Source organism: Simochromis diagramma, unplaced genomic scaffold (genome assembly GCF_900408965.1).
Source record: "Simochromis diagramma unplaced genomic scaffold, fSimDia1.1 OVJJ01000293.1, whole genome shotgun sequence".
In the NCBI taxonomy this organism is placed as follows: Eukaryota; Metazoa; Chordata; class Actinopteri; order Cichliformes; family Cichlidae; genus Simochromis; species Simochromis diagramma.
Window position 1 is genome coordinate 26224623 of NW_024386801.1, and position 24911 is coordinate 26249533.

At 44.3% G+C, this 24911-nt stretch overlaps 1 protein-coding gene across 1 annotated transcript in view; it reads right to left on the reverse strand.

Moving 5' to 3' along the window:
* Window positions 1-24911, reverse strand: part of LOC120730432 (deleted in malignant brain tumors 1 protein-like) — a 390545-nt gene that overhangs the window by 20971 nt on the left and 344663 nt on the right. The window contains exons 26-27 of the mRNA XM_040026837.1: window positions 1311-1616; window positions 933-1232 (exon numbers count right to left, since the gene is read on the reverse strand). Of these exons, the coding sequence (XP_039882771.1) occupies window positions 933-1232; window positions 1311-1616 (606 nt within the window). The remainder of the gene's footprint in view (window positions 1-932; window positions 1233-1310; window positions 1617-24911) is intronic.

Genomic DNA, 24911 nt, shown 5'->3' on the forward strand with positions numbered 1-24911 from the left:
CCTATTAGAGCACTTTGCTCTCACATTGCAGGCTTACTTGTTGTTCCTAGAGTATTTAAAAGTAGAATGGGAGGGAGAGCCTTCAGTTTTCAGGCCCCTCTTTTATGGAACCAGCTTCCAGTTTGGATTTGGAAGACAGACACTATCTCTGCTTTTAAGATTAGGCTTAAAACTTTCCTTTTTGCTAAAGCATATAGTTAGGGCTGGACCAGGTGACCCTGAATCCTCCCTTAGTTATGCTGCAATAGACGTAGGCTGCCGGGGATTCCCATGATGCATTGAGTTTTTCCTTTCCAGTCACCTTTCTCGCTCACTATGTATTAACAGACCTCTCTGCATTGAATCATATCTGTTATTAACCTCTGTCTCTCTTCCACAGCATGTCTTTATCCTGTCTTTCTTCTCTCACCCCAACCGGTCGCAGCAGATGGCCCCACCCCTCCCTGAGCCTGGTTCTGCCGGAGGTTTCTTTCTGTTAAAAGGGAGTTTTTCCTTCCCACTGTCGCCAAAGTGCTTGCTCATAGGGGGTCATATGATTGTTGGGTTTTTCTCTGTACCTATGAAGCGCTTTGAGGGGACTTTTGTTGTGATTTGGCGCTATATAAATAAAATTGAATTGAATTGAATTGAATTAGATGGAGAGTTCTCTTCATACACTAAGTTTAATTATGGAGTTCCAGTGGAGTTCAGTGCTAGGACCAATTCTGTTTACATTATACATGCTTTCCTTAGGCAGTATCATCAGAAGGCGTAGCGTACATTTTCACTGCTATGCAGATGATTTATTACTTCAAGATGTCCTAAAAACTCTCAACTCTGGATAGTCAGATAAGATATACCAGAACACCAATGTGCGTTTTTAAAGGAACAGAAAGTGAAAGTCTACAACAAAGAGAGCACACAGTCATGGATAATATCTTCAACATAATTACCTGAGCAGGTGAGTTTCAGGATGTAGTCAAGCTGATCTGATATTGCACAATCCCTATTGGACAGAGGAGTTTTGGACACAATACAGGAAGACCTGATCAACCACACAAATTTGTATGAGGACTGTGCCGCTTCCATAGAAACAGCTGAGCCACAGTCCAGTTGTTCACACACAACAGCTGCTTCTTTCAAGGTCCAGGAATCATCAGAGTACCCCATTGGTCTCCATTCTCTAAGATGTTTTAACTCCAGTGTACCTGCACAGCGACTGGGTCCTCCTACCAGCCTGACATCATCAGACTCTGAACAGAAAGCAGAGAGTCATCAGTAAAAGAATAAAGTGAGTTTGAGCCAGATCAAAGCTGCAGCTCCTCTTCTACCTGAGCAGGTGAGTCCAACAGCTTTGCCAGGTGAGCAGCTGTTTCTAGCTGAGCCTGAGCTTCTACAGTCCAGGAGAGCAGACTCATGGCCTCCACACTGGAACTCTTTGCTCCACACTGGAGCCTCCACTTCTCCATAGAGCGCCCCCTGGAGGACTGAAAGAGGCCCACAGCCAAGCTCCCTACAGACCACCTCTGCATCCTGCTGGTCAAAGTCAGCTTCACACACTGAGGACCAGCTCTGGTTAGACTTCACCTCCAGTCTGCCTGAACACAGACTGGAACCATTCAGCAGCCTGACAGAGTCTGGAGACATCAGAGAAGATTAAACAGAGAGATCAGAGACAGCAGACACACAAGAAAAAGATGGCAGCAAACAACTATTCACTGATTCAAACTCAGCACAACTCCAAGATGACACTGGAAACATGTTAGTATCACAGTTAGATTTAATAATAAAAAAAGCTGTAGTTGCAGCCCCAGCCTACTGGTTCCCTTTGTGGATGTGTAGTATTGTCCCTTTTTCTTGTGGAACCAGTAAAATCGGTGCAGCTGATGGAGCAGACATGACATGGCCAGAGAGACAAATTTGTTGACATATTATATTTTACGTTTCTTTATTTTCCTTTTGATGATGATAGTGTATTATCCATCTATTTAAGCGCTCATTTGATGGTTTTATTCACAAATCTCCTTCCTGTTTTCGTCTTCCCTCAACATTTGTTCTGTGAAACCAGTACCCCAAAAGACACGGTCAGATAGAAAGCAGCAAGATACACAGGGCTTTTTTTTTTTTTAAATAAAGCAGCAAACTATTTCTCCAGGCTAATTGATGGTCTTCTAAATTTGTAATACACAATTTCCTCTCCAGCTTATGAGTTATCTGCTTTAAGGTCTGCATTTGAGAGTTTATACCTGGAAGTCAAGTGCAACCCCAATTCCCAATGAAGTTGGGACATTGTGTAAAATGTAAATAAATGCATCAACACTACATATGAGCGGGCGGAGGGAGGTTTTGGAGTCTTCTCACACCCCCGTTCTCTGCGACCTGCTGGAGGGGGGGGGCCGGGAGGAGGAGTTCGCTGTTGATTGGGGTCTGGAGTGTGGGGCCTCCCTGCTGCTGCGGAGTCGGGGCGGTCTGCTTCTCCCCACCGCAGGGAAAAAGGGTAACACCACCTGGGTCTGGGTGCAGTTTCCCCCTCCAGGGGCAAAGGTACCTAGACCCGGTTCTTAGAGTACGCTTGGGGAGTGTGATTGTGTGTACAGTGTCTCTCTATGTCTGTCTCCATGTTGGGTGAGTGTTGAGTAATTGCATATGAGAGCATGAGGGTGGGAATGGATGTTTGTATCTGTGTGTGCCTGTATGTCTGTGTCTATATGTCAGGTTGGGTATCAGACGCCACCTCTCTGGGGACATCTCAGGCCCTCTAAGGGATGGAGGCCTATCTCCCCCCACCACCACTTCCCCTGCCAGTGGCAGACGCCCTCAGACATCGGTGCGTTGGTGGTTCTTTGTGTCCGGGGGTGGGCGTCCAGGTACACACCGGCTCACTCCTTGGTGGCTGCTTATCGGGGCCTGGAGCCTGGGGCTCGCTCGGGCCACTTTGGGGGTGGGGTGCCCTTGGCCTCTCGGCCTGGGGCTCGGTCACTCTGGCGCAGCTGGCTGCCGGCGGAGCTCACGGGCGCGTCACTGCAACCCCCCCTGGCTTCTGCTCCGCGGCTGCTGGGTGACCCCTCATCTGGGACTCTCCTCAGCTCCTTCTGGGACAGTGGCGCGGCTGCCCCTCTGTTGGTCTTCCTTGGTCTCTTGTGTTCTGGGGGCCTCTGGATGTCTGGAGTTTTGATCTCCTCCATACCTGCTTCATGACCTGGAGGACGGGTCTGTGGCTCCCCACACCCTCTAGCAGATCATTACATGAAGGAACCTTTTAAAAACAAACGCGTCCATGCTCACAGGTGTACACACGGGTGCTCACACACACAAACGACACCCTTTTTGGCTCCTACCTCAAAGCACACTGTGCGCTGTCGATCTTACATGCTGCACAATAATGTTTAATATTTAGTATTTACTGTTATATTCCCATATATCATCGTGATGTTGTTTATTGTATTGCTCTCGTTTCCTTCTGCTTGTTTTCTTTTTTCTTTCTCAACAGGTGATCCAGGTGATTGATATATGCATTTTTTTGTGTCTGCTTATTTAGTTGGTTTTTGTTTTTTTGCCCTTTATCCCTGTCCCTCTTCTCCGCTGTTTCCCCCCCCCCCTCTTCCTTTCTCCCTTTTCTTTTCCTCATTCAAGTCTGTCCCGTATCTAGCAAGTGAAAATAAAATAAATAAATAAAATAAACAATAAAAGGTGAATCAAATAGACCATTACGGCAAGGCTGGGATGGTCAATTTGGTAAAGTAAATCTGTTGGGCATCTTTCCTCGCCTTTAGACAATAATTCTGATGGCAAAAGAACCAAACGGGACAGGCAAAAAAAAAAAAAAAAAAAATGTAAATAAAAACAGAATACAGTGGTCCTTTCCAACGTATATTCAACTGAATACACTAGAAAGACAAGATATCTGTCTTCAAACTCAAACTTTATTATTGTTTTGTGTTATTTTGAATTTGATGCCTGCAACCTGTTCCAAAAAAGCTGGGACAGGGGCAGCAAAAGACTGGGAAAGTTGAGGAATGTTCAAAAAACACCTGTTTTGAACATTCCACAGGTGAACATTGAACATTGTCATGGTATAAAAGGAGCATCCCCAATAGTCTCAGGTGTTCACAAGCAAGTATGGGGTGAGGTTCACCATTTTGTGAACAACTGATTGGACAAATTCAGCAGTTTAAGAACAATGTTTCTCAACGAACAATTGCAAAGAATCTAGGGATTTCATGATCAACTGTCCATAATATAATCAAAAGATCCAGAGAATGTGAAGAAATCTCTGCACGCAAGATGCAAAGCCGAATACCAACACTGGATGCCCGTGACCTTTGATCCCTTAGGTGCATTAAAAACCGACATCACTCTGTAAAGGATATTACCACATGGGCTAAGGAATACTTTAGAAAACCATTGTCAGTTAACCTAGTTCATCGCTACATCTACAGTGCAAGTGCAAGTTAAAACTCTACCATGCAAAGCAAAAGCCATATATCAACAACATCCAGAAACACTGCCAGCTTCTCTGGGCCTGAACCCATCCGAGATGGACTGATGCAATGTAAATGTGTGCTGTGGTCTGACAAGTCCACATTTCCAATTGTTTTTGGAACTGATAGATGTCGTGGCCTCTGAACCAAAGAGTAAATGGGTCACCCGGATTGTTATCAACGCAAGTTTAAAAGCCAGCATCTGAGATGGTAATGGGGGTGTGTTAGTGCCCATGGCATGGGTAACTTGCACATCTGTGAAGGCACCATTAATGCTGTAAGGCAGCGGTCCCCAACCTTTTTTGCGCCACGGACCGGTATATGCCCGACAATATTTTCATGGACCGGCCTTTAAGGTGTCGCGGATAAATACAACAAAATAAAACTAGTACCGGTACCGAAAAAAAGAAAATTTATTCATAACACACGTGAAAAGATCAAGGAAAACCGAGTAAACCATAAAAACGATAACAAAATAACGCTCAAAACCGATAAAAACCCTGAAAACTATACATTTCACACCTGAGCCTCACTCTCGCGGCCCGGTACCAAACGACTCACGGACCGGTACCGGTCTGAGGCCCGGGGGTTGGGGACCGCTGCTGTAAGGTACATACAGGTTTGGAGCAACATATGCTGCCATCCAAGCAATATATTTTTCACGGACCTGCCTTCTTATTTCAGCAGGACAATGTGAAGCCACGTTCTGCATGTGTTACAACAGTGTGGCTTTGTAGCAAAAGAGTGCAGGTACTAGAGTGGCCTGACTGCAGTCCAGACCTGTCTCCCATTTAAAATGTGTGTCACATTATGAAGCTTGTGTCCTGTGCCACATCATCAATAAACACTAGTGTTCCACTGCCACTGGCAGCTATGGATGCCCGAGCCATCACACTGCCTTTGCTGTGTTTTACAGATGATGTAGTATGCTTTGGATCATGTTCCATGCCTTCTCCCTTCTTTTTTCTCGCTGTCATTCTGATAGAGGTTGATCTTGGTTTTATCTGTTAAAAGTATGTTTTTCCATGTTTTTCTATTCTTGAGGCATATTAGTGGCTTGCACATTGCAGTTAACCCTCTGGATTTAATTTCATGCAATCTTCCCTTTATGGAAGACTTATATATCCATACGCCTAACTCCTTTTTTTTTTTTTTTTTTTTTTTTTTTTTTGTGTCCCGTTTGGATCTTTAGCCATCAGAATTGTTGTCTTAAGGCCAAGAAAGATGCCAAGCGGATTTATTTTACCAAGTGGATCATCATGGCCTTGCCATATTGGTCCATTTGATTGACCTTTATTATAATTATGAATTTATTTTATTTTCAGTTGCTACAAACGGGACAGACATGACTGGGGGATAGGACAGGGAGAAAGAATGAAAGAAAGAGAGGGAGAGAAAGAAAACCAAAGGGGAGAAGAGACGGTGAGAAGGGGGGAAGAAAGAAAAACAAACAAACAAACAAAAAAAACAAAAAACACCTGGGTCACCTGTATGGAGAAAAAAACAACAGAAGAGAAAGCAAACAACAAAGAGCAACATAATAAAAAAAAACAGCACCATCACAATAAACTAGCTAGCAGTAGATATCAATAGATACTAAATAATAAACAATATTGTGCAGCACGCAAGATAGACAGCGCACAATGTGCTTTGAGGCAGCAGCCAAGAAAGCTGTAGTCCGCGTCTGTGAATACCCGTGTGTACACCTGTGTGCATACCTGTGTGGATCAGCATGCTTGCATTCCAAAGGTTTCTCCATGTAACGATCTGCTAGGGAGTGTGGGGAGCCACAGCCCCGTCCTCCAGGGTATGAAGCAGGTATGGAGGAGATCAAAACTCCAGACATCCAAAGGCCCCCAGAACACAAGAGACCAAGGAAGACCAACAGAGGGGCAGCCGCGCCACTGTCCCAGTAAGAGCTGAGGAGAGTCCCAGATGAGGGCTCACTCAGCAGCCGCGGAGCAGAAGCCAGGGGGAGTTGCAGTGACGCGCCCGTGAGCTCCGCCGGCAGCCAGCTGTGCCTGAGTGACCGAGCCCCAGGCCGAGAGGCCGGGGGCACCCCACCTCCGAAGTGGCCCGAGCGAGCCCCAGGCTCCAGGCCCCGATAAGCGCCCGCCAAGGAGTGAGCCGGTGTGTACCTGGACGCCCATCCCCAGACACAAAGAACCACCAACGCACCGACACCTGAGGGAGTCCGCCACTGGCAGGGGAAGTGGTGGTGGGTGGAGATAGGCCTCCAAACCTTGGAGGGCCTGAGATGTCCCCAGAGAGGTGGCATCTGATACCCAACCTGACATATAGACACAGACATACAGGCACACACAGATACAAACATCCATTCCCACCCTCATGCTCTCATATGCACTTACTCCACACTCAACCAACGTGGAGACAGACATAAAGAGACGCTGTACACACGATCACACTCCCCAAGCGTACTCTACGAACCGGGTCTAGGTACCCTTGCCCCTGGAGGGGGGAACTGCACCCAGACCCAGGTGGTGTTACCCTTTTCCCTGTGGTGGGGAGAGGCAGACCGCCCCGACTCTGCAGCAGCAGGGAGGCCCGACACTCCAGACCGCAGTCGGACGGCCAACTCCTCCTAGCCCCCCTGCTCCAGCAGGCCGCAGAGAACGGGGGTGAGAGAAGACTCCAAACCTCCCTCCACCCGCTCATTGTAGTGTTGATGCATGTGTGTTCTAAGGTGCAATTAAAACCCAGGAGGGCATGGAGCTACCTGCCAGAGAGCAGCAGGTAAGCGCATAGTCCCTCCTGCTAGCCCTCAATGTCTACGTGTATTCAAAATTGAGAGGTGGGCAACGACGCCAGGGGTGAGGTGTACACCCTGATGGTAATTTGGACTCCGTGTAGCGTGCCCACCCCCAAGATCCTATATGTATGTGCAATGAGAGTGTGAGTAATGTGAATGTCTAAGTTGTGGGATAAAATTGAGGCGGAGGCAGCCAGAAGGGGACAGGGGGGGGGGGGGGGGGGGGTGTAGCCTCCTCTGCACCCTGGTGACATATCTCTACTCCAAGGCCCTGCATGTGTGTGGGTGGTTGTGGTGGAGCGGGAAGAGGGAGGCAGCTGGAGATGGGGAGGGAAGGAAGGGAGGGGCAGGTGACCCCTCCCTGGGGCCAGCTCCCCCGCTGACCCCAGTAGGCACTCCCATACTCCGCGACCCGCCAGGGAAAGGGGGCCCAGGCCCATCCAGACCGGGGCCCAGCGCAGCAGCGCCCCCCGGCCCCACAGAGCCCTGGGACAGTCCACCCAACCCCACCACAGAGAAAACTGCACCCACCCCACCATCCATTCATCTTCCAGACTACATGAGACAATAGACTCCCAGGCTGAGATCTTCCTCCACCTCTCCTTTATCTCCCCCTCCTGCAGAGAGTTCCTGAGGAGAGGAAAGCTCCTGCAAGGTGTGACAATCTCCCCCACCAGTTGAAGAGCCCCCCAGGCGGCTCGACGCACCAGCGGCACCCTGCGCCAGGGATGGGCCCCCATGCACCCACCCGCCCACAATACGCCTAACTCCTGGAGAGTGTTGTTCCCTTAGTTGGCTATCGTGAAGGCAGGGCTCTAGACTAACTTTTTGCCACAGCACAGGGGACCTTTGGGCAGTGCATTTATCGCGGCATATAATGTGTGTTTTAATTGTGTGTTTCAGTTCGAAACATATTAGCGGCAGTCACAAATGCAGTATTGCCTGCCATGATCTTTCCACACTCACAACAGTAAATGCAGTGCATCATAGAATAGAATAGAATAGAATTCAACTTTATTATCATTTCACATGCACAGGTACAGGGCAACGAAATGCAGTTTGCATCCATCCAGAAGTACTTTAGTGATATAGATATATTACAATATATATTAGCAATAATATAGATATGTGAGTATATTACATGCCTGTGTGTATGTTCAGGCATGTTGTCAGATTTACTGTATCTTAGCCAGGGAAACTGGTCAAGCCACTTTCTTCAATATGTATACACTTTTAAATTAATTCCCCCCTGGGCTGTAGCTTGGAGTCTATCATTTTTTGGCTTTTTATAGCATATAACTGCCTTAAAAATATTCTGCAGTGAATCAAAAACTGAAGAACACATTGAATCAACATATGACCATTACCTAATGCTACTGAAGTGAAGCAGAGGAAAGTTAGAGGTTTTGCTAAGTGTTTTGCAATTTTGGCAAAAAAAAAAAAAAAAAAGAGGCCGACAGCACTGTCCATGACTTGTGCGTAATCATTGACTGTAGAAAACATGGATGATGCGACAGCGCCCCAAAAATGAAGCCAAAACATTTCTATCGACCCCTGGTGTCTGGCTGCAGTATAGGTCATAAACCCTGCCTCCTCCATGTTAGCGGATGGAACTGGGGTCAGACTAAAATAAATAAATTCTCCTTAGATAATTTTTTTTCCAAAGATTCTTTCTTTTGTTATCAATAGTTCTCCTCATGCTGATTGATGTCCAAGGGTCATCATGTCCAAGGCATCTCCGTTCCCATAAGTTTGATTCTAATTCCTACCGCGGTGATGTTAAATTGGGGTGAAACATCATCATAACAGCTTTGACTGGCAGCTGCAGTCACGGAGAAACTTGCGTATATCTGTTCGGGAATAGCAGATAGAGCGTAGGCTCTGAGAGGAGGGCCAGCGTTTACGCTACGAAAACACGACCGAGTGTTTTAACCTGACAGCCTGAGGTGTTCTTCAGTAAACTGGACTAGCTGACAGAAGGACCCGAGGCCCCGCCAAACTTTTTCGGTAAGTTAAACGTGTTTGTAAGCTAATCTGTAATTATCATCCTTAGCTAGGTCCTGAGACCTAGCTAGCTAAAATGAGCACTCGGCTGTCAGGGTTCGTTTAGCTAATCTGTGCAGGTGAATGAATTTACTAAAGAAATTTACTAAAGAAATCAAGAGAAACGCCCCGGGCTACTCAGTCACTAATTACTGTTACTGTTGTAAGATGGCGCCTAGTATGGCAGCCTCGTCGCGAGCTCCCCCAAGCAACAGCTGTTTTTTGTGTTTAATTTTACTTTTCCTTTATTTTTTCACAAGTAGCACATGTCTCCTTGTGTACGACCGACAAACCTTACTGGACATAAAAGACGGACTTTCTCATCACTTTCCGGAGTTCAAGTTTTGCAACACGGACCCTCCGTTTGCATCTCACCCGAGACGCCACCTCAGGTAAATTTACAACAGTGATTATTATGACTGTTTACATTCCCCCACAAGCCGACACTGACCGAACACTCAGGGAACTGTACAGCGCGATCAGCAGTGAGGAAACCGCACACCCAGAGGCGACGTTTATCACGACCGGGGACTTTAATAAGGGAAACCTGAAGAAAGTTTCACCAAAACTCCACCAACACATCCATTTCAACACTCGTGGAGACAGGCTACTTGACCACTGCTACACCTCTTTCCGGGATGCGTACAAAGCCCTCCCCCGTGCTCCATTCGGCCAATCAGATCCATCCTCCATCCTGCTCCTGCCCGCCTACAGGCAGAAGCTGAAACAGGAAGCTCCAACCCTGAGGGCGGTGCACAGTTGGTCGGAGTCTACGCTGCGGGACTGTTTTGATCACGCGGGGAATGTTTCACGTGGCTGCTAATGACATTGATGAGTACACAGACTCAGTCTGCAGATTCATCAGGAAATGCTGCTGCAGGCGGCGTGGATGAAGCTGCTGCAGGCGGCGTGGATGAAGCTGCTGCAGGCGGTGGTGGAGCCGGTGGTGGCTGAACGGTCTCGCCAGAACTGTCAGCAGACATAAAGACGTGCTGGCTGGGTCCTCCTGGACCCCCAGCTGATGACGGTGATGGCTGAACGGGCCCCTCGGGCCCTCCAGCTGATGAGGCCGCTGCAGGCGTGGATGACGGCGATGGCTGAACAGGCCCCTCGGGCCCTCCAGCTGACAAGGCCGCTGCAGGCGTGGATGACGGCGATGGCTGAACAGGCCCCTCGGGCCCTCCAGCTGACAAGGCCGCTGCAGGCGTGGATGACAGCGATGGCTGAACGGGCCCCTCGGGCCCTCCAGCTGACGAGGCCGCTGCAGGCGTGGATGACAGTGATGGCTGAACGGGCCCCTCAGACCCTCCAGCGGAGACGGGTGGCTGAACGGGCCCCTTGGACCCCCCAGCGGAGATGAAAAAGTACTGGCCGGGCTCTCCACAACCCCCAGCAGACACGAGAAAGGGCTGGCCGGGCTCTCCAGAACCCCCAGGGGACAAGGCAGGTGGCGGCGTGGGAACCGCGGAGTGCTGGATGGGCTCATCCAAGCTTCCAGCAGGAGCTGATTTAGAAGTCCGAATGTCCGGCTGTGGGGTGGCGCGCCGGCGGCACGATTGTCGTTTCTTCCCCGCAGACGGCTCCAACGGGCCGGGCAAAACCACATCCAGCTGGTGAGGCTGGCGCGGCTGCTCCAGGGTGGCTGTTGTTTGTTGCTGCTGGGCCAAGTCCGATATTTCCAGAGCTCGCGCCGCCTCCCGGGCTTCTTTCAAACTGGCCAAACATCCTCTGACCTGTCGGAGATAGGAATTTCCTTCGAGGATTGCTTCAATAGCATTTATCCCCACAATCTTTGCCCTTGTATTAGAAGTGTGGGTTATCCACTCGACTAGGCGTTGGACTCGTATCAGATCGCTCTCCCCAGGTAAGTCTGCTGGGTCCATGTTGTGGTCGCGTCGTTCTGTTATGAATCGCTGTGCGGCAGGCAGGAGTTGGACCCAAAATGCAGGCACTCAGGCACGAGGTTTAAACACAAAGAACTCAGTTTTATTTGCTAGCAGGGGACCGTTATACAAATGCAAACTAAACTCACAGGGAGCTCCACACAGCATGAGGGACAATGCGACACTGACTCAGAGAAACACAGGGTTTAAATACACTGGGAAGTAACGAGGGGAATGAGACACAGAAGGAGAGCACAGCTGGGGGAAATCAGAACTGACGAGACAAGGAAGTGTAAAGTGAACACACTGAGATCAGACACGGACTTTCAAAATAAAACAGGAAACACAAACACAAATACAGACTCAGAGACGCGGGCTTAACACAGAGACCTGACTACACTACAGGGGATACACAGGCAGGGATGACGGAAAACAGAGGGAGCACAGAATAAAGACTGGGAAACCAAAACACAAACTGTCATATTTCATAATATCAAAAATAAGAGTACAAAAATCAAAAACACTGGGTCACCGACCCAGAACCATGACACATCCAGTAATGCATACACTCTTATATTGTACATATATCTATTACTCTCAGATTTAGCCATTCTTATATTTTGCTTGTTTTATGTTATTGTATTTTTTTGCACACCTCTGTTGCTTGTGAAGCTCGCACACAAGAATTTCACTCAAATGTACTGTACCAGTGTACCTGCACATGTGATGTGACAATAAAAGTGATTTGATTTGATTTACTTTTATTACAAGTATTATACTTTAAAAACAACAGGCTGCACCCTGCTGCAGCTCCTGTGCAGAGCTGAATATTAAATATGTGCAAACAACAGCATGTTTTCAGTCTCTTGCCACATCTGTAAAGACAGTAACATCTTTTTTAAAAGCTTGTACTTCAGTAACTCCTCATTAATCAGGAACTATGGATTAAAGTACTGTAGCACAGGCACAGGACAGCTGTGATGAAAGAAAGGGAAGAAGTTTCTCCAAACCTCTGGACCCAGGAAACCCAGCTTGATCCTAATGGTCTCCCTCACTAGTTTCTCTCCAGGGTGAATGTAGCTGTTGATATAATATGGACTATTATTAAATGAAAAGAACAAATTAGACTACACTACTGAAACGTTCTGCTGATTTTTTTAAAGTTTCCATGTTACCAGGCTGTAGACGGCTCTGAAGATTTAAACAGTTTTGGATCCATTACACTCACAGTCTTATGTTAAAATCTCAAAGGACAGCATTATATTTTTGATATTAACAGTAACTCTGGGACTCTGTGGAGTGTACAGCTGATCTCACCGCTGTCTAAAAATGGATAAAAAAAAACATAAGAAGTGCTGAATCCTTCAATAACACAGACTATTAGAGTATTAGGTGTGTAGCATCGCTAACTAGCTAGTAACAGCTAGCTAGCTAGTGTATGCTAACGGCTAAGCTAGCAAACAAATTAACAACAGAGTGATTTTAGAACTATAAGATGATAAGCTGTGTGTCTTTTTTTTATAACAGTGACATGGTTGTATTGACCTTAATTAAACGAGTCGTCACTGACGACTCGTCAGTCGCAGTAAACCAGCAAAAAAACTCGAGCAGCCGGGCTACGTAAAAAGTGTAGGGGGGCGTGTTTGTGGTCACGTCCAGTGTTGCCAACTCCTCAGTAAGGAAAATCGCTATTGGCTGTCCTAAAAGTCGCTAGAAGTCTCTAAATGACATCATCGCCTAATTTGCATAATTGGTCATGCTAATCTAATTGTAACCTATGTTGTTGGAGAGAGAAATAACATCGTGGAAGAGACATAAAGTGAGTAAAAAACGTCCTAAATGCATTTAGAGTTTATTTAGAACTACAAATTAAATTTCTTTTAGCAATTGTTTTTTTAATGTCACAATTCTAACCCTGCTCCTTTACCCGGGCTTGGACCGGCAAAAGTGACCCGAAATAGGCACTCCGGTGGAGTTACTTTGTGTGTGTGTGTTTATAAGTAGTTTTAAACCATCCACAAAACAGCATAAGAGTAAAAGAAGAACTGACTGCGTTACAGCACCCGCTGCTTGTTGAGAGTAAAAGCGATACGCGCTTTCACGTCTTTTTAAGCATTTAAGGGGTCTGAAAACTCGCTAAATATAGTGACAAAGTCACTAAGTTGGCAACACTGGTCACGTCCAGCGGGTGTGTGGACGAAAGCGTTACACAGTCGCTCCATCTCAAGTCACTACTGCGCAGACTCTGGCTCTGTCCATCTTTTCTACAGTCAATGTGTGTAATAAACAAACGAATAATGCAGAAAACAGAGATTTGAGATGGGAAACTGGTCTTGAAGTACACTGAGAGAGAGAGAGAGAGAGAGAGAGAGAGAGGGAGAGCTGTGCATGAAGTGGGATTTTATCGTGGTGAAAGCAAAACGGGAAAAGTAAGAGGGAACTTATGACGATGTTTAGCAAATGTGAAGCGTAGTTTTGATCTTCTTTTGCTGCTGGTTCAGTGAATTTTGGTTGGAGAGAGAGAAAAGCTGCAGTTTCAGAATCACATATAGCTTTGCAAAAAAACTGCAATACAAAGGAAGCACTTGCAAGCAACAAAAACAAACATAATATTCCAGAAAACACGCTTTTTTTTTTTTGGGCCGATCCGAAATTCAAGGCTGTCCTAAAAACTTCTAACATTGGATAGATTTCCAGTGCGAAACTTTGCATTGTCCGCCATTACCTTGCTCGGCGAAACGGGGGACATATTGACGTCATTTTTCGCGGGGAAAGGTTAGTTTTTTTTTTTTACCATATAGTCTCATGAGTGCTTATACTGGTGTTTTTTAAAAGTTCTCTTTGGACTTTTATGGGACTTTCTGGTTGTTTGGGTCGTGTGTTCTGGGATGCTTTTAGGAACTCATAATTGCACTTGCGGAAATAGTTTAATTTTGATGCAACCATGCTGCTTTGTTTTGTTTTTGCAAATTTGCATTTATTATAATATTCATCTTTTCGTTTTTTTTCCTGCAGTTTATATAAAAAAAACAAATTTGGTTGTTATTTCCAAAAAAATTAAAAACTATGAAACAGGGATCTCAAAACTAAATTTCCGGTGGTAGGAAACTATTTTGTGCAACTTTTTTGTATTTACAGTTTTGAGGGATAAGCCTCTTAAATTTTTCTAACTAGAAATATATGTTAAAAAAGCAAAAACGATTTTAAATTTTTTTGTAGTTTATTGCACTTTTTTGCAATTTATGTAATTACTATGCACTTAATAAATACATATTATTACAATCTGGACTATAATGGTTGTATTAATGTATAGCAACTTGAAATGCTCCCAAAAATGGCTCCACAGCATGTAAAAATATAATATAAGCTCTGGCGGACTTGGTGCTATGGTAGGTCTTAAAGGGTTAATAACATAACAAAGGAATTTCTCGACACTTTCACATGTGATATCTTTTAAATTAATTGTCCTAAACCCTTCATCCAATTTGAATGTGGATACCCTCAATTGAAAGCTGAGAGTCTAAAAATTATGTCCATTATATAACTACAATTGGCATATGTTTCAGTAAACAGGTTAAAAAAAAACTTTTGCTGTCAGTGTTGAAATATATACAGTGGCTTGCAAAAGTATTCGGCCCCCTTAAACCTTTCCACATTTTGTCACATTATAGCCACAAACATGAATCAATTTTATTGGAATTCCACGTGAAAGACCAACACAAAGTGGTGTACACGTGAGAAGTGGAATGAAAATCATACATGATTCCAAACATTTCTTACAAATAAATAACTGAAAAGTGGGGTGTGCGTAATTATTCAGCCCCCTTTGGTCTGAGTGCAGTCAGTTGTCCATAGACATTGCCTGATGAGTGCTAATGACTAAATAGAGTGCACCTGTGTGTGATCTAATGTCAGTACAAATACAGCTGCTCTGTGACAGCCTCAGAGGTTGTCTAAGAGAATATTGGGAGCAACAACACCATGAAGTCCAAAGAACACACCAGACAGGTCAGGGATAAAGTTATTGAGAAATTTAAAGCAGGCTTAGACTACAAAAAGATTTCCCAAGGCTTGAACATCCCACAGAGCACTGCTCAGGCGATCATTCAGAAATGAAAGGAGTCTGGCACAACTGTAAACCTACCAAGACAAGGCCGTCCACCTAAACTCACAGGCCGAACAAGGAGAGCGCTGATCAGAAATGCAGCCAAGAGGCCCATGGTGACTCTGGACGAGCTGCAGAGATCTACAGCTCAGGTGGGGGAATCTGTCCATAGGACAACTATTAGTCGTGCACTGCACAAAGTTGGCCTTTATGGAAGAGTGGCAAGAAGAAAGCCATTGTTAACAGAAAACCATAAGAAGTCCCGTTTGCAGTTTGCCACAAGCCATGTGGGGGACACAGCAAACATGTGGAAGAAGGTGCTCTGGTCAGATGAGACCAAAATGGAACTTTTTGGCCAAAATGCAAAACACTATGTGTGGCAGAAAACTAACACTGCACATCACTCTGAACACAACATCCCCACTGTCAAATATGGTGGTGGCTGCATCATGCTCTGGAGGTGCTTCTCTTCAGCAGGGACAGGGAAGCTGGTCAGAGTTGATGGGAAGGTGGAGGGAGGCAAATACAGGGCAATCTTGGAAGAAAACCTCTTGGAGTCTGCAAAAGACTTGAGACTGGGGCGGAGGTTCACCTTCCAGCAGGACAACGACCCTAAACATAAAGCCAGGGCAACAATGGAAGGATTTAAAACAAAACACATCCATGTGTTAGAATGGCCCAGTCAAAGTCCAGATCTAAATCCAATCGAGAATCTGTGGCAAGATCTGAAAACTGCTGTTCACAAACGCTGTCCATGTAATCTGACTGAGCTGGAGCTGTTTTGCAAAGAAGAATGGGCAAGAATTTCAGTCTCTAGATGTGCAAAGCTGGTAGAGACAAACCCTAAAAGACTGGCAGCTGTAATTGCAGCAAAAGGTGGTTCTACAAAGTATTGACTCAGGGGGCTGAATAATTACGCACACCCCACTTTTCAGTTATTTATTTGTAAAAAAATGTTTGGAATCATGTATGATTTTCATTCCACTTCTCACGTGTGCACCACTTTGTATTGGTCTTTCACGTGGAATTCCAATAAAATTGATTCATGTTTGTGGCTGTAATGTGACAAAATGTGGAAAAGTTCAAGGGGGCCGAATACTTTTGCAAGCCACTGTATGGACCTAACTGTAGAGGAGGAAATGATGAACTGAGCCAGTAATTGAGTTCCTGTCTAACCTCGGTTAGGGTACTAACTGTTAAGTCATATTGTTGAATGTGTCATTGTGGTTCTTAAATTTGTAAAGTCTTAGTTCAAACTATAGGATCAAGACATTCCTTTGTCCCCCTCCCCAGCCTCTCGAGGTTCTGGGGGGAGGCTATAGCGTTTTATCACAAGCACATCCCTTGTGAAGATTGTTTGATGTTGCTTCCTGCTTTTATGACCCTTTTGGTGAGCAGGAGGTCACACAAACGCACCCCCATGACACACACAAACACATTCTTGCACATGCATACACGTGCACACACACACACACACACACATAGTGCCTTGTCTTTGTAACCACTGGGGGGTTCTACGGTGGGAGGTGCTTGTGTTGTGTTGTATTGTGTACTGTAACTATCATGGGAATAAATAGCTGCGAGGGAAGCTGCTCTTTGAAGGATTTGGGCTTGAGACAGGTGAGGAGCGTGAGCTCCAAGAGCTGGTTCTGACCAAAACTTCCCTTGTTAGCGAGTAAAAAGCCGGTTGAAGATGTTCTGTCTTGTTTTCCGTTCTTCATGAGGAATAAGTCTCTAAACTGTGGAAACACAGACCCAACACTAACCAACACTGAACACAGGGTACGTTGGAGGAGCAAAAAGTTCTTATTGATTACGACAGCAATCGCATTTAGTCTGATTAATTTTGTCATAATATCCAGGGCATGGGAGATGCAACTAATAAGTCTTTGTATTAAGGCAAGATTCGACCCGCATCCTTGCAGGCCCGAGTCGACTGGCTACGTGACTGGTTGGGTCGAAGTGAAATCATGCTAAGACACAAAAACCCAGATGCTGAAAATAATTTTTCAGCACCAGAATAACAGCTGATAGCAGCTACCTGGGTCAGATATTGCTGCCAAGGGTTCCTGGAGTTTGTCTCACTAGACCATGGTTCCTCAATGGATGCTGGGCTGTGTTTGCCGCTGGGGTCTTAAACATCTGTTCAGTTCTTTCCCCTGTCGAATCAGATCTTTTGCTATGATCTTCGGGCGACTGTCACCCTTCCTGGCCATTGTGGGGCCTTTGCTCCTGGCCCTCTGTTTTGCCCCAGGATGGAGTCCTGGAGGACATGTTACCAGCTAATTGGACAGTTTATACCAGGGGTCGGCAACCTTTTTGATGATGAGTGCCATCTAAAATTTCCTCAGAAGTCAATGTGCCATATTATTGCATTAGCAATAAATTTAATAACGCTCTATATTAACAGTTACACACTATATAGAACCACTTTATAGAATTATATTTGTTTGCAGATGTTGGCAGCTATCAGCGAATAGTTATCAGCTATTTTGAAACAAACAAACAAAAAAGACACTTTTTATCCATAACAAGAACTCCATAACAACAAATAAACTGTACAACAGAAAACGCAAATGCTATTTATGGTCTCCTCACAACAATGATAAGAAAAATAAACTGGGCCAATATGGCATGTTTGTTAATACAGAAATACACATGTTGTTAATGTGATCTCTGGTCTCCCACTCAGAGACACAGGTCTCCGAGTGTCCAGCATTCAGACGGCTACCTGAGGACACTCTTCATGTGAGAGAAAATCTGCTCACACAGATATGTAGAACCAAATACTGTCAATAAGGCCTCTGCAATGTTCTGAAGACAGTTAAACTTGACGGGTAGTGATGTCCAGCAGGTGAAAATGCAAGCTCCATGAACACGCACAGCTGTGGATTCCAGCTGTGTCTGTAGTTCTGCAAACCAGGACCCACAGAGTCAAGCTTTTCAGTTCAATCAGCTGCATTTCGATGTCCTCCTTGTCCAGGCAGTTAATGCAAGACAAATCCAGCTGCTCATTAAAGCTTTCTGGTTTGATCACAAAAGAAAACATTAGTCCATACACCTGAAAGTCCCAAAAATGCATTGTGAATACTGTCTCGAGTCTACGGATGTATCCGTGTATTTCCGCGGTGCTGATGCTGTGCTGATGCTGTGATGCCGTCATTAAGAAGCAGCACGACTAATGTGTCTATGTGAGCTAATTTGCGATGTGCACCGCTGGCCCGGCCATTTATTTTTTAATGCACCTTCTCAGATTAATTCACTGCATGTCGTGCCCAGGGCTGAACTGGGACAAAAAAATCGGACCGGGCATTTTGACTAGAGACCGGCCCACCAGCTATAGAAAACAAATGCTGTGGTGACAGTGATGTACACTGTCTTGTTGGTATATGTATGATTTCTATACGTTGTACGCCAGATAAAAACGTTGGTTGTAAGATTCAGATAATTATTTAATAAAAGTGAGAGATTTTAAATGAGAGTAAGAAAGAAAAGTATTTTTTTGTGCCCCACCTCTCCCTATTGGGGCGATCGTGGCTCAAGAGTTCACAGTTCGTCTTGTAATCGGAAGGTTGCCAGTTTGAGCCCCGGCTCGGACAGTCTCAGTAGTTGTGTCCTTGGGCAAGACGCTTCACCCATTGCCTACTGGTAGGGGTCAGAGGGCCCGGTGGCGCCAGTGTCCAGCAGCCTCGCCTCTGTCAGTGCACCCCAGGGCAGCTGTGGCTACAATGTAGCTTGCCATCACCAGTGTGTGAATGTGTGTGTGGGTGGATGACTGAATGTAATGTAAAGCGCTTTGGGGTCCTTAGGGACTGAGTTAAAGCGCTATACAAATACAGGCCATTTATCATTTTACCATTTATAAATGCCCTACCTGGCCCCCTGGCAAAACTTTGCTAGACCCGCCCCTGCACAGTTACCAGCTGTCAGCTACATAAAAAAGGATCCTGGTGTTATTTGTCTCTCAGAAACAGTTCATAACTTCCCTTCAACTCATTCATGTCACCTAAAAGGTAAACCTGTTTCTCCATCACCTGTTCAGCTCTGATGATTCAGTAAGGACATCTCCTGGTTCCATCTTCATGTTTCCCTCTCACCAGATATACAAACCGACATCATGACCAGCAGGTTTACAGCTGTGGCTCCAGCAAACATCAGCTGATACTAGAAATTAATATTAAATAAATTCTAACAACAGCTGATCAAGCTTAAACGCGTTGTTGTTGTTTACCGCAACATCCGCTGGTTTCCTCTTTCTGGAGCAAAGTGGGCGATAAACAAACAAGAGAGAAAAGCCGATCAGCTGATCATTGATCAGTTTCATGATTGAATGAGAGAAGAAGAGGCAGCTGACAGCGTAAGGACGCAGAATAAATCCAGCGTTGTGTCTTTTTCCATTCTAGCTAAAGTACGGGACATGCTGTGTTCCTTCTCAGCTCAATACGAAACGCGTAATATTTTCTCTGAATGCGGGACGATTCAGTTTTTACGGGACGGTTGGCAACTCTACTAATCTTATGAATAAAATAAAGTTCACTATCAGTAACATCATAGCACTCACCAAGCTGTATAGAAACTCCATCATGCTAGCCAGTACGCAGTACAAGTTATTGTAACTGATTGTAAAAAGTTAGCACAACGAAAATAAACTCCACCTAAACTTGGTTTATATCTGACCCAGATAGACTGCAGGTCATAACTTCTTACCTGAAGTTCAGTTCACCTGACACTCGGACCGGCGGCCGCCTCGGGTCTCTCCCCCTCCTGCCTCCCCTTTTCCTCATCCACCTGCTGGCCTCTGTGGAAGCTCCACCATAGTCACCACCAAACAACTGAGTTATTTTTACACATCTGCCAGCATCTGGCCAATCCACCACCTTTCATTGTTTATACCGTTACAAAAAAAAGGAAAAAAAAAAACCATCCGCCTATAAAAACGAAAAATCACCATCGGCCCACCGAGCAAATGCCTGGTATGCCTGATGGCCAGTCCAGCTATGGTCGTGCCATCAGTTAACCCTTCGTGTGCCCAGGGTTGCTGACCCCTGGTTTATACTCATGGTAGTAGTTATAGGCTATGTGACATCAGCACTGGAGATTGGATCTCTTCGTAGGCCTTGGAACATTAGCGTGACTGAATCTGATTTTTTTTTCTTCAGATTTTATTGTTTACTGGTTTTAGAAAAATTTCATCCTTTCTGTGATAACTTAAATTCTACGTGTGGTGTCAGCTATAATACTAGCTCTACAGTTGTTTGTTAACCAGAAAACTATACATAAGTGTCTAATAATGATGCCTGGGTTACACATCCTTCATATAAACACTCGTAGTGTGGTTTCTAAGATGGATATGATTAGAATCTGGGCCTGTTTAACTGGTGCTGATATAATTGTTGTTTCTGGCTATCCAAATCTATACTGCATTAAGACATGGCAATTGATGGATTTAACATTTACCGTTCAGTCTGTCACCTACCAGAAATCATTCTGGTAGGTGATTTTAATTGGAACTGGCTTTCTTCTGTGTCTGATGAAGGCACACTGCTTGCTTTTAAATCTAACGCAAATTATTCCCACATGCCTTGATCTCAAATCACCAGATAAATCTTCTCTTATTGACCTTTTTTTTTTTTTTACTTTTCCATATCAGCAGTTTTTGTCAATGACCTGAGTGATTACTGCGTAGTTGGTGCTGTGAGAAACACTAAAATCTCACTCCCCAAGCATCACATTATCACAAAAAGAAATTTAAAGCTTTTCAGTGAGAAATTTCAGGGTTTTTTCAGTTTTTCATGTTATATCGACAATATCAGTTTAGCTTGGAAATATTTTCAGGAGAATTTTATCTCCTTTGCGGACAAATTTTTGTCAGGTCAGTGTGAAAGGTTGGGACAGCCCCTGGTTCAATTCTGAATTGGCCGGTCTCCTACATAAAGGAAACCAGGCCTGAGCAGCTGCTAGAAAGTCTGGATCTGATGCTGATTGGCTATGTTTTTGTCAGCTGTGTAATCTGTTTACTTTCTCCATCAGGAAGGCTAAATGTGACTACTTTCTGACTTTGACCACTGACAGTCTAAAAGACCCTAGGTAGTTTTGGCAAACCAGTCTCTCTCTGCTAGCTCTTATTCCTCCGATCTACCTCCTTATTTAATTATTGACTCCACTCCTGTGTCAGACAAAACTGAAATGCTCAGTTGTTTTAACAAACACTTTGTTGCTTCTTGTTCTTTTTTTTAGCACAGTGTCCGATGGTAAAATTCTTGCATACAACTTTAATACTTTTTCCTTTACACCCTTTTGGTAGAAGAGGTATGTAAGACTTTGAAGAGCCTCGACACCAAAAAGTCGTCCAGTCCTGACAATTGTTCTCCTTTCTTCTTGCGCCTGGCTGCAAATATCAAAGCTGAGCCAGGGTCTTATATATTTATTTTTCTATACAACAGAGCACTTCATCAGAAATATGGAAGTGTGCCTTTGTACTCCCTCTACTGAAAGGTGGCGATTCTTCAAAATAATAATTACAGGGCAAATAATTGAATTAAACGTTATCTGGAAGAAAATAGTATCTTTACGCTACGTTATTTACCATTTATATCAACAGTATTTGACAAAATCTAGATGCATTGGTTCATTTTTATGGAGATGATACAATTATTTATTGTTGTGCTTGTACCATCAACATGATTTTCAGACAACTACAGCTAGCTTTTGATAGTTTTCAGTCACATCTGAGTCAGCTCAGACTAAATGCAGAAAAAAAAAAGTCAAATTGTTCTCAAACAGTATTTCCTTTTTTTTGTATCTGCTCAAGGCATTTCTATTGAAACTATGGCCTCATACAAATACCTAGGTATTATAATTGATGAGCCACACATTGACCACCTATTAAAGAAACCTAGGCTACAGTTGGGGTTCTTTTTTAGAAACATATTGTGTTTTCTTTCACCGTAAGGAAAAGTCTTGTTGCTGCCACTTTTTTTTTACTCCTCCTAGATTACGGTGACATAGTTTACATGAATGCCTCTGCTCAGTCTCTTCATTTGTTGGATTCTGCCTGTCATGGGGCATTAAGATTTATAACTGGCTGTAAACATGAACACACCACTGTACTCCATATTCTCTCATTAACTGGTCCTTATTGGGCTTACACAGGATGGTTCATTGGTATCATTTTATCTATAAATCTATTTCTAGTTTACGGCCCTTTTTTTAAAATCAGAGTACATGTTACGCAAACAGTTTAGTCATAGACTGGGTCTTACATAAAAGGATGGCTGTTAAGTCATTTAACCCTCTCTTAGATTTAAAGAAAGTCTAGCTGGTGGAACTTCAATTCCTTTCAGTCCCAACTCGAAAGACATGTCCCTGCTTCCACACGACCTTTTCTTGGTCTTCAATATGTTTTCAGACAGAGGGAGGATTAAGTGTCATCCAGGGAAGGACGGATGTTGTTTTGCTTTGCTGTATTTTAATGTGAAGTGTGCTTATTTATTTTTTATATTGCATGTTTTGGTTATATCTTGTGGAGAGTTTTATTTATACTGCATGTTTTGTTTGCATCTGTCAATTTGTCCTGGAGAGACTCCGCCCTTTCCCCCCGTTTTACTAATTTGACACACCTGAGAGGAAGGGGAGTGGTAATTTACAGAGAGTGCTCAGTGACACATAAGACTGTGTGGAGCTTGGCGTTCGAGAGAGGAGGATACAGCGCCAGCAACGCGGAGCGAGCGGTCCGACTGCTGCAGCAACAGGAGGCCAGATTACGCGTCTGCAGGGAATTAGAGACGGCGAGGCGGGCCGGTGCCGATTGGCGGTTACAAAGAAGTGGCGGGCAGAGTTAAGAGCTCTGCCCACCCGGGGTAAGTCTTTTGACTTGTCCCCTTTAATGAATTATAGCTGCCTAAAAGAATAGTGACTGCCGCTGCCTTCCTTTCTTTAGCGCACCGGGGCGCAGAACGCGGAGAGGAAGGCGAGGACGCCGCCGGGTTTCCCTCCTGCACCGCTTCACTGGATTTTTAATTCTTAGTGACTCTTATACCGTGGCGGACGCCACTGGACTTCTAATGTTGTGTTTTATTGATTTTTACTGTGTTGTCCCCTGGCCAGGGTTGTTTTAATTCATTTTAGATTTTTCTCTGTTTATACAATTTTTATTCGTTTATCAAGAATAGCATAAAACAACACAACCAAACAGAGAAGAAAGAAGAAGGGGAGAAAAAAAAAAACCACCCCCCCAAAAAAACCCCACATCCCCACAGACACACAAAAAAAACATATTTTCACTCAATTACCCACAGATATAGAAAGAGAAAAAGATAAACTCCAAGAATGAATTGTCCTTTACACTTACTTCCTATTTGACTGAGAGCATCTTAATCGCAACCACCCCCCTTCAACAGTTGGGACAAATCATTTGGCAAATAAGAAAGCAAAGGGGACCAAACATTGAGAAAGAGACCCTCATTTCCTCCTAAAATAGCAACAGTTCTTTCGTGAGGAATAACTTTAAATAATTCTCTGTACCACAACGTCACAGAGGGAGGTTTATCCTTGACCCAATTAATGAGAATACATTTCCTAGCTACCAGCAATAGTTTGTGACATAATTTGCGCTGCAAGTGATTCAATGTTAATTGTTTTGAGGGTAGGCCAAGAAGAAAGTACCCGGGGTCCCTTTGAATCAGGTTGTTAAAAATATTACTTAGTTCTTGAGATATGAAGCTCCAAAATCTTTTGATTAATTTACATTCCCAAAAGTAATGAAAAAAAGTGCCAGTTTCTTTTTGACATTTACTACAAAGATGGGAAATATGAGGTGCAATCTTATGCAAGACATTAGGAGCTATATAAAGGCGATGTATGATTTTGTATTGGGTTTCTCGCAAGCGGTTACAAGTAAAAGTGGAACTACTCATGTTAATGGCTCCTTTCCACTCCTCTTTGGCATATTGATTATTAAGATATCTCTCTCCCATTTATAAATAGCGCTCAGTGTGTTGCTACTAAGACTATATAGGAGAGAGTAAAAAGCTGAGATAAAATGAGTTCTGTCTTTTCGCTTAATAAGAAATGTCTCAATATCATCATATATAACTATTTCTGAAGACTGTGAAATTCTAGAATGAACGAAATTACGAACCTGGAGAAAGCCAAAAAAGTGGTCTCTAGGAATATTAAAATTTGACTGCAATTGCTCAAAGTTCATCAGTGTGTTGTTTTGATACAAATCGCCAATTACCCTTAATCCCTTTTTGTGCCACTTATCGAACATGCTACAAGACATTCCTGGAACAAAATCTTTGTTTCTCAGTAAAGGAGTCAAGAATGAAGTGCAATCTTCTCTACCCGAACCTTTTACGCATTTCCCCCCAGACCCTTATTGTATTATAAATGATTGGGTTATTCTTAATCCCCATTTTTAATATTGTTTTTTTTGTCACAGACAGCTAAGCTCCAAAGGGAATAACGTAAAGTGGACCAAGAGTCTAGGTGAGAGTGAGAATTTCGATAAGCATGTAGCCACTCCCATAAGACACGGCTATGACATGCCCAATTATAAAAAATTAAATTTGGTAAGCCTAAGCCTCCCCTATCTATAGGCAGTTGTAGAGTTCCAATCCTTAATCTAGGTTTCTTGCCACACCAGATAA